We start from the raw sequence: 10,156 nt of genomic DNA, 5'->3' as shown, positions 1-10,156 counted from the left end.
ATCAAATACGAAACCAATCCAAGAAAAAACTAAAAGAAAGAGCATAATAGCTATGATACTTTCAAATATGAACAAAAGCCGACCTGTGATCGGGAGGCTCAACGACGAGGATTGCAGGGATTTCTTTTATTCTTCAAGAATGATTCAATTGAAAATAGAAATTTTGTATGTGGCTTGTACATTATATAACAATACTGAATTGATACCACTACCCAAGTTTGTAGGAGGATTAAGTTGAATTGTGGAGATCATGGGTAGGAAAATGTGGAAGTAACCACCAGCTAAGAAAACCGTAAATAACCGCCCTGAACCGCCATAAGAGCAGTTATTTTTGGGAGTTTAATACCCGTCCGGCGGACGGGTCACGTTGAACAACGTAACAAACAAAGATAATCAATATGAAGTGTACACAAATTTAAACAATTTTACACACAAAAGCACCATTCTCTTATTTATAAAAGGAAAACGAACGTCAACAACTTACAACCACAAATCCATAGAAAGTAAAAATGGTACTCTCAGTCTCAGCACTACATCAGTTATTTATGCAAAATCCCACGAAGTGTGAACTGTAGATAAGATACAAGAGTAAAGATCAAGAGATACTTTTAAGCTAGAGGGGACATTTTCGACAAGGGGTTAAAGTTAAAAAGTACAACTAAAAAGGAACCGGGCCAAAAGGGTCATAGATCGAACGGGTGATTACAACCTCTTAAGTTATTTTATTCGAAAAAGGTGATCATGATACAGCAATAGTTATGTAACTAATTCAGCAAAATAACTATTTACAAAATTAAATATATTTATAAAAAGTGTTGACTTTTCAACCCAATACAGATGCTAGTCAATCTTTAGAGCTTGTCTGCCGAATAGATGTTACTCATAGTCTTTTAAACCTACCGAATGAAAACACACACCTTGATGCGTCTTGGGGATCTTCAGTAGACCAAGAAAGCATGCCTTTAAACTCTTGCATAACTTTGTTAATCTCTTCAAGACCACATTTCAATATACGAAACGGTATATTGCAAAAGATGACAACACAATATTAAAACTAAATTATAAACATCATATAAAAAGATAAATAACTTTAGCTATTATACATGAGAAAGGAGGACAATTGACTTCGCTTTCGTGTACTATCTTAACTGATAGGTCATACTGTCCCTTACTATTATTGCCACGAATCGCACTTCGTAAGTTGAATAAAGTACGAAACCTCCGAAGCATTCCTTGAACTGGCCTAATCTTTTCCACACCTCTAGTAAAAAAGTTTAAAGATGTTTTTCAAGTAGGGGTGCAAAGAACGATTAGCCATCGAAGAAACTCCTTGGATGGAACGACACACATATGAGGTCCCTGAGTCCCTCATCTTCCTGCAGCATGGCAAAGATTGCATACTTCCAAAAGATAATCATCTTCTTTCTGTTTAGAAAAAGAAGATATATTTACAGTTCACAAAGAAATGAATATAATATGCTTCTACGACTATAATAGACATTATAATTTGTATGTTGCTATATCATTATATCACGTTAGAGGAAATATAATGTTACATTCTAATCCCTCTAATATAATATAATAATAAACTATGTCTAATACTTGTTAAACAAATTGTGCTAATTTTAGAAGTCATGGCTCATATAGCAAGAAAAGAGTAACTGACTGCCTGGCTTAATTAGCATCACTTAACATTGATAGCTTAATAATTCAAGTAAAAAATGTTCCCAATATCAAAAAAAAAAAAAAAAAAAAAAACACTTTGTCACCAGGAAGTGGTTGCGCATGTTCGTGACTTGGAGCATCAATGCTAAAATAACTCCTCAGTAGCCAATGTCTTTACTAAAGCCTGCAAATGAGAAGAATAATCTGAATGTGTTACTTCTTAGAATTCTTGAATATGAAATTTACACTTCTGGTTTGAAAATATAGCAGTTTTTCAACCATTTAAGTTGGGTCGATTTGGGTTTATTTTTATTTCATATGCGCCAAATAAAAATACTTACCTAAGTGAATGGGTCAAACGGGCTGAATGTCATGTTGTATGCCCCAGACATCAACAATACATCTAAGTAACCTACATAAAATAAAAAAAGATCACACGAAGGTGTAAAACATTTAAAAAAAGAGCTGCAATACAAGTAACCACTCACATTCCAGAAACTTGAAGATAGCATTTGGACCAATGCTAGACAAAGTTTTAGAAGTGTCAAGATTTTTAACTTCCTGTAATTAGAAAACCCCATTAGAAGTGTCAAGTCAGTGAATGAATGAACCAAACCATTATACTTAATTCAGACTGCAAAGCGTCATCGGCTTCGTGTCTACCATCAACATATGTCTTCGACATATAACTAAGCCAAAAAGTCCAGAGTATTAAGAGCACAAAGAAACTAAAAAGTAAGAAAAATCTGAATCTTAGACTTTTAGACGGACTTGGTTGCATAAAAAGTATACCCATGTGCGAGTCAACTACCCGTCCAGCTTAAATAAGGATATCATATAAGAACCAATCACTTACTTTTTCACCCAAATTACATGTACAAATCCAAATTAAATAGCCTTGTTCCTGCAACTCATCAAGTGACAATTAATGTGTAATTAGATAAAAAGTATAATGATGATATAAAAAAAAAAACAGCAAGATAAGAACATACTTGACACCGATTCTGTTCGGCTTCACGTTATAAGATCTAATGTAAGCCTTCTCTGATGTTCCACTCAATCTTATTGCAGTCTGCTGACCAAATAGCATTTGATCAAATAGTTATTACAAATATATAATCACTTTGATCCATGATTAAAGAGTGTCAATTATCAACCTTAGAATTGAAACACTAATATTATACTCACGATTCCAATTACACAGATATTAGAAACAACAATTAACAAAAGAAATTGATTATGAATATAAACTTGCACATTCATATTATCAGCAATCGCTAGATACATTATCGATTTACAAATCTTCCCCATATTAGGAAACATTGAATAAATTAGGTCAGACAAAACATTGGTCAGTGAAGTGAAGTCGACTGTAAATGAAAATGATGCAACATGAGTGAAAATTAGGTTTAACTTACAATTTTGGCACTGGATGAATCGAATTGAAGATCAGTAATGTGACGGAGCTCAGCGGCACTACGAACGACTTGGTCCGATTCGAAAAGCCCTAGAAGCACAACAACGTGAAAGTTTCAAGAAACAACAAAACCCCTTTTATTTAATTAAAGCTCCAAATTAGATTTACCTTAAATCACGAGAGGGAGACGATGACTGATTAGGGATGAATCGCCAATTTCTAGAGTGGGTTGTGGGAAACTTGGAAGAAGATCCAATGTTAGAATTTTGAAAGCCGATGATTGGATCTAGTGAGATGATCATCCAATTTGTGTACAGAGGAGAAAGAAAACCTGGCAATGGTGGGGGTGGAGGGTTATAATGGGTGGCTTAGGTGGTTGCGGAGGAGAAAGCAGGGCGTGGGGGATGGGGATTTATAATGGGTGGGGGAGAGGTTGAAGAGAGAGTGGGGAGTGGGATGGAAACCTCTAATAACCTCTCAAAACTTACAAACTATTCTGCATAAAAATTAACCTCTATATAACCACCTACTTATTATGGTTAGGATTTAATCTTAGAAACAGCCGTCAAATTTGAACGGCTGAGATCATTACAAAAACGGTTATTATCCTCAATATGGCGGTTAACTCATCGTGAACAATAGTATAATAATAGTGGGCAGGAAATTTATGAGGTAACCCCTAAAGTTGTGGAGATAATGGGTAGGAAAAGGTGGAGGTAACCAATTGTTGGAGAAACCGCAAACAACCGCTCTAAACCGCCATGGGAGTGGTTATTTTTGGGAGTTTAAAGGGTCAAGATTTATTTTCAGCATGATCCAATGGACAAGAATGATTTGAGAAGTAACTTCCACTTAATGGGTTCCATATATATATATATAATTTTCAATTTGATTAATTAATTATAAAAACTCTATACTCTCTTTTGATTGGCCAAAGGTTGTAACCAAACAAATATACCGCCGTGATATTTATAGCGCCACTCCCCCATTCCTCCTTGATACCGCCCACGTTTTGGTGTGCTGGACGTTTTGCCGGCGCCATGACCGGGCATACCGCCCCACTACGCATTACCTAAGGGGAGGGGGGTGGTCACTAGTGAAAGAATTCCATCACTCACAAGCACCAATCAAATTCCGCCATGTCATCAACAATTTTTCCATCACTCACAACTTTTTTTGGTGGCAGTGGTCATCACTCACCACCACACCAAAAAATTTCCCCCCAACCAACAATTATCCTCACAAAATTAATACCATCACGCGTTGAATAATTCACGCGTTAAAGAAATTTGCACCATCACGCGTTATCAACAACCGGTGGCGGTGGGGAAAGTTATTCCATCACGCGTTGAATTGCACCATCACGGAAAGTTAAGGTAGTGCCCCCAGTGGCCTAACTAATATTCAAAGTAATTTGTTTACACACGACTTTTAAATAAATAAATAAACATATAGTTGGAAATCATGTAGAACTTGCATTACTTTCCTGAGAAAGAACATACATGAAAGATAACACATGCATTATTTTCCTTGCAATAACCGGACAATCATGGAAAATGAAATCGAAAAAAAGGATCTTCCTGCATATTAAAACAACATGAAGAAGAAAGGATTCATGTCGTCACGTTCTTCATGACTGAAGAACCATTTAAAGATCTCAAGATCATTTTTGACAGGCACAAATGACTTCTTAGATGGCTTAAAACCTCCAAATGGTATAGCAACAACTTCTGCGTTTGGATTAGCACCTCCAAATGGTATAGCAACAGCTTCTGCATCGGGATTGGCACCTCCAAATGGTATAGCAACAGCTTCTGCATCGGGATTGGCACGTCTAAATGGTATAGCAAAAGCATCTGCCATGGAACGCCAGAAACCAGTTCGGAGCATGTGAGTTCGGTTACCATCTTCTCCGAGCCCCCAAACTGTTTGAAGTATGGTAAGGTAAATGACTATAATAGCAGCTATAGTCGCTACTGATACCCAAACATTGTAAAAATATTCATGCTTCAGTTTCGCTCTCTTTTGATTCCACCCATCGTTGCAATAGCAATTGATCTCCCAAAGCACATCGCGTAAATATGAGTCATCGGCGGCCCCAGCTACCTCTTTACAGAGCTTGTTCACCAGTCTTGCTGCGTGTTTATTCCCACCTAGAGTATGTTGCAAAACACCTGGATAATGAAGCAATTCTATGTCCTCACCAGAGTTTATTAGCCTATCAAGAAAGAATACATAAGCCGTTACATGTGGTTTGCAGCCAGAGTGGCATTGCTCAAAGGCCACCATGTTTCTAAACAATGTGAACTTGTAGTCATCCATGCTCACAGGAGCAATCTTCAGAACCCCCTTTTTAAACCTTACTTCTAACGGTTGACAGTTTTCCGCCCTTTTGACTTTGACACCAGACTCTTTTAATTCTGATACTGAACGAAACATGTGCGGCTCCTTGACCACAAACTTATTTTGCGAAACCTCAGTCGGGCAGATGCTGGCCCGAAAGAGTTCTAGAAAGTGGCTTCCATCAACCTGCAAAGAACTGTTCTTGGGAGTATCTAAATCTTTGTATATCATTGGTTCGAAGTATTGAAGTGCAAGCTCTTTCAAATTTAAATCTTCTGCAGCTTCACAAGTACTAGTTTAATACCCGTCCGTTGGACGGGTTACGTACATTAATGTAATATAACATGAATGAATGAACATAAAGATATAAAACAAAGTCAGATTACACAATTATATGAACTAATGTGATATAAAAAGCTAACCTATAAGCTAACCCATTCATCAGTTGTGATCCTTGCAAGAAATTCAGCACCTTCATGAATATAGGAGATCCTTCCATTAACAAATGTTACTTGAATTACATATTCCCAGAATTCCTTCAAACTAAAAATTCATTTCTTGGTTTCCATGTTCATCAATCCATGAGTTTGTACCATTTCTCCTGCACACCAGTCACTCCCATTTGTATCTCGATTATCATATGAAGTGGCATCTGAAATCCCCAATACTTGAACTCATTAACGGTGTTTTCTAAGGTTACAAAACTAAAACTGAAATGATTGATCTAATGATTTGTTGGTTACCTCTATGTGTGGAATTTCTTTCAATGGCCTATCTGCAGATTTGGCACATAAATCTCTTAGAACAGCCTGCAACGCACAAATCCCATTAAAATTCATGTTTGCATAGAACAAATCTTTCAATGAATGAGTTGGGCAAAGCGTCATTTACATTCGAGTCGGGTCAGATCTACCCAAAAAATTATTTATTTCCAATTTCTTTAAAGATGTTAATAAAGAGGGTGTCCAGCCAACTCGGGCCTGCGTAAACCCTGCGCGGCCGCGCATGCCGGAGCCTTGTACAGGGAGTTTGCTTTTTAAAATAATGAATGTCCTAAAAATGATTTTGAAATTTATATTATACAAAAATATGTATTAAAAATACACTTTACAAACCCGTTCGACCCAATTCCTTTTTAGGTTTTTTTTTTTAACTCTTTTTAGTCATCTGTGGAGGTAAAATTTTGTGGCTGCATTGTCTGACCTGATGAGGTACAACTACGACAGGTGCACGTTGTCGTTCAAGCTCAATAATAACTGGCTCGAACATGTTATACATACAAAATGCATACTTTGACTTTGCTTAAAATGCCGAACTTGTATTTGCAACAACTGAATTAATTATTTACTTTCTATATTTGTTTTTTGTTACAAATAAACTCGATTTTTAATAAACTGTTAAAAGAAATTAATAACTTTGGTCCAATTTTGGCCATCCTTATAGTAAGCTTACTGGTCTGTTTTTTCTTTTCTTTGCATTTTTACAAGAAATTAATAACTTTGGTCGAATTTTGGCCATCCTTATAGCTTTGATCACCTACCAAGAATACACAATTCGCCCGAGAAGATAACTACTATTGTTCACCAGAATAATTTCTCAGGAAAAATATGGTGATATTATGAAATTATGCTAACTTTAGTGTGTCGCTTAAATTAAGAAAAAAAAACAGGGTAAACAGGAAATACTTACTTGTATCTGGCCCCATGGCCACTAACCATATATATCACGTCATTAACCGGCGCATAAACCTAGTCAACATTAGGTAAAAATAATTTAAATCACAATAATAAATAATTTATATGTCACAAACAAATTTGTTTAAAAGAATTTACTACCTTCTCGTAATTATCAAGCCGACGTTTAAAGTCCTGATACCCAGCTTCAACATTTGGCCTGTTTAAGAATATATAAAGATGGTCCATATATATACACCTTCTGACCTTCAATTGAAAAATAAGATGGTTTTATAAAGTAAGCATACTCATCAGCATCGGCACTCTATCGGGACTCTGATGAATCTTGAGTCGGATATTTCTTTCAATTATCTAGCGATCATTACAAACTGTTTCCAAAAATATGATCTGTAGTGTTCGTTAAACAACAACTAATATTAACAACCTAGAACATTCATATTTTTGAATAACAATTGTCTATATAAAATTGTAAAAATAAAAACAGAAAAGCAATTTAACACAATAAAGAATTAAAAAGAAAGAAGAAAAGTAAAAGCTAACCGTTCTAAAGTTGTGTCAAGAGACACGCGCCCTTCTTTGTTAAGCATATCTGAGCCCTTAGACAATCCAGTTCATTCTCTTTCAAGCTTTTGATATTGACTTTGATTAAACATAAAAAATCACCTACAATCATGAACTTGATTTCAAACAGCAATAAGCAAACAAAATTAAACATCAAAGTTATATGATGAACGATTACAGAGTTGTAAAATGGAATAACAGAGTTTGGAAGAACATACACATGACAAATTGTACCGGTTGGAGGATTTAACTGTCACAGGCATTTCATCGAACAACTTGCGTGCAACATTCAAGACCCCACATTTCACTTACATAAACATCAACGCCTTACACGCACAAACAAATTCCATTCCAAACCTACATTCACAATAGATTCATGAACCACCCTCCCAAACCCAAATTAAAATCTTCACCACAAATTAAAATCAGGTGTAGCCCCTTTACCCACCATTTTCGATACATATACAACCCATCTTTCAAACACACAGCTCTAACGTAACCAAAAATAAGAACATTACAAGGATGCGGAATATTTGAAGTTTCAATGACAATGTATGCCTCGTTTAAAAGATTAGACACATATTAGCACCAGGCTAACTTTTGAACCGAAACAGGGGATGTTTTGAGACCGGAAAAATTTGCACAAATCGCCAATTACAAGAGCTTGGGGGAACCGTCGTCAAGGAGAACTCCACTTCAGATTTCCTTCTTGCGATCATCATTCTATATTTAACCTCTTGAAACCCTAAAATTAGGGGAGAGTGGGGCAGTTGAATTGGCGGTTTACCAGGATTGTAGGAGGATCCAGTTGTGGAGGTCATGAGTGGGGAAAACCACCTGCTTATTGTAGAGATAATGAGCAGAAAAAGATGGTGGTAACCACCTATTGAAGAAACTGTAAACAACTGTTTTGAACTGCCATCATGGAAGTTACTTTTATGAGTTTAAGTGGCTGAGATTTAATCTCAGCCAAATCCAATGGTCAAGGTTGATTTGAAAGTTGGTTACACTTAATGGGAACCATATATATATATATAATTTTATTGGTATACTTTGTGGAGAAATAGGGGGTTTAATCATTAATTGGATTTTTTTTTAAATTAAACTTCATTAAAACAACCTCCGACCTAAACGGGCAAAAGACCAAATACAAGAGAACCCCCGACTCAAACAGGCAAAAGGCAAAGAAATTACAGCATATATATAGGGTATTTAATTGGATGTTATAAATGTTACATAATTAACAATTTGGTGCCTTTGGAACTTTGGATGAAAGAGGGCGTTAGATTTTTTGTTTTTTTTTTACAGGCAACAAATCAGACCACAAACAATTTGGTGCCTTTGGAACTTTGGATTTTGCATAGCCTAAGGGTTTTTGTATGAGTTAACCTAACAAATTGTATTGAACTTAAGTACTTCCTAAAGACATCCAACCGCTTTTTTCATTCTTTTTTGACTTGTACGTTATGCTCTCTACGTGAAAGGGATGGGAAAGATAGATACCATGGTTTTAGAGATGGTTATACTATACGTTGTGCAGGGGCTTGAAAAAAGGGCGTTATGCGACATGTGGACGCCACGTTAACACGCGTCAGAAAAGTGGCGTGGTGCAAAAAAAAAAGGAGTGGGATGGGGCGTGAAAAGCAACGTTTTTATAAAAGAAAAACCAACCAATCAAAATCAACCCAAAATTCACCCACCAATAAAACGCCGCCACCTCACCCACACATTTGCCCCCACACCGGTGGAGATCCTCAAGCCCCAACCACAACTTCACGCCGAACACAGGGTAGGGGGTGTTAGCTTGACGTGAACTGGCTTCTACGCCAGATTTCTATATCAATACCGTGTGGTCTTAAGAAATGAATGGTGTGGCTTTGGTGTGAAGGAGAGACCAAACACCATCTTGTAATACTTTCTTAATTTTGTAGTTGAATAAAATGTCCGGATAGTCCCTGTGGTTTTTTAAAATAACACCTATAGTCCCAAACTTTTAGAAATTACATCGGTGCTCCATGTGATTTGACGAGTTGTTACTCGGATAGTCTATGGAGTGGATGTCCGTTAGTTTTATCCTTTAAGTCCATCTGAAATTACTTATTTACCCCTCCCTTTAAAAAAAGGTTATTGGATTTTATCACCCCTAACTATTGGCTATTGGCCACTGCCACCCTCAACTATCACTTTGACGCCCGCCACCCCCAACTTAACACTTAGTGTGTTCTGTTACCACGTCGTTAACTGATCACTAACTTTTGATGCTGTTACTATACATTTGGGGTGTCCTAAGATCCCTAAAACCTTCCTAAGATCCCTATGACACCCTCAAAGGTATAGTAACGAGATCTTAAGTTAGTGATCAGATAACGATTTGGTGACATAACACACTAAGTGTTAAGTTAGGGGTGACGGACGTCAAAGTAATAGTTGGGGGTGGCAGTGGTCAATAGCCAATAGTTTAGGGTGATAAAATTCA

General features: G+C 36.6%; 1 protein-coding gene and 1 long non-coding RNA gene across 9 annotated transcripts; both read right to left on the bottom strand.

Moving 5' to 3' along the window:
• Window positions 1-419: 419 nt before the first annotated feature.
• LOC110915190 lies at window positions 420-3,953 on the bottom strand. Of its 5 annotated transcripts, none has more exons than XR_002578803.2 (8): window positions 3,251-3,953; window positions 3,084-3,172; window positions 2,658-2,737; window positions 2,154-2,569; window positions 2,007-2,077; window positions 1,770-1,849; window positions 918-1,425; window positions 420-569 (listed from the first exon to the last, which is right to left on the bottom strand). It is a non-coding gene; the product is annotated as an uncharacterized LOC110915190 (long non-coding RNA). The 5 variants fall into 5 exon arrangements; XR_002578805.2 differs by lacking the exon at window positions 420-569 and having other exon boundaries at window positions 746-1,425; window positions 2,154-2,226; window positions 2,522-2,569; XR_002578804.2 differs by lacking the exon at window positions 420-569 and having other exon boundaries at window positions 746-1,425; window positions 2,658-2,740.
• A 554-nt stretch (window positions 3,954-4,507) lies between these two features.
• LOC110915191 (UPF0481 protein At3g47200) lies at window positions 4,508-8,685 on the bottom strand. 4 transcript variants are annotated; one of them, XM_022159843.2, is made up of 9 exons: window positions 8,129-8,684; window positions 7,899-8,037; window positions 7,660-7,782; window positions 7,407-7,506; window positions 7,261-7,318; window positions 7,115-7,173; window positions 6,169-6,234; window positions 5,848-6,077; window positions 4,508-5,621 (listed from the first exon to the last, which is right to left on the bottom strand). In XM_022159843.2, the coding sequence occupies exons 8-9, from the start codon at window positions 5,922-5,924 to the stop codon at window positions 4,670-4,672; spliced, it is 1,029 nt and encodes a 342-aa protein (XP_022015535.1). In that variant the 5' UTR covers window positions 5,925-6,077; window positions 6,169-6,234; window positions 7,115-7,173; window positions 7,261-7,318; window positions 7,407-7,506; window positions 7,660-7,782; window positions 7,899-8,037; window positions 8,129-8,684; the 3' UTR covers window positions 4,508-4,669. The 4 variants fall into 4 exon arrangements, with proteins under 4 accessions (XP_022015535.1, XP_022015536.1, XP_022015534.1 ...); XM_022159844.2 differs by having other exon boundaries at window positions 7,660-7,795; window positions 7,899-8,685; XM_022159842.2 differs by having other exon boundaries at window positions 7,899-8,685.
• Between the last annotated feature and the right edge of the window lie 1,471 nt (window positions 8,686-10,156).

This window comes from Helianthus annuus, chromosome 16 (assembly GCF_002127325.2).
Source record: "Helianthus annuus cultivar XRQ/B chromosome 16, HanXRQr2.0-SUNRISE, whole genome shotgun sequence".
Classification (NCBI taxonomy): Eukaryota; Viridiplantae; Streptophyta; class Magnoliopsida; order Asterales; family Asteraceae; genus Helianthus; species Helianthus annuus.
Note: the sequence above shows the minus strand (reverse complement) of the source record. Positions and strands in the feature narration are given on the sequence as shown.

What these genes read in the sequence shown, in the direction of transcription:
- LOC110915191 (XM_022159844.2), bottom strand. Translation starts at nt 5,924, where the DNA reads ATGGAAGGATCTCCTATATTCATGAAGGTGCTGAATTTCTTGCAAGGA. An exon ending in ATGAATGGGTTAGCTTATAG is followed by an intron (nt 5,622 to 5,847) that starts GTTAGCTTTTTA and finishes TCCCAAGAACAG; the next exon opens with TTCTTTGCAGGTTGATGGAA.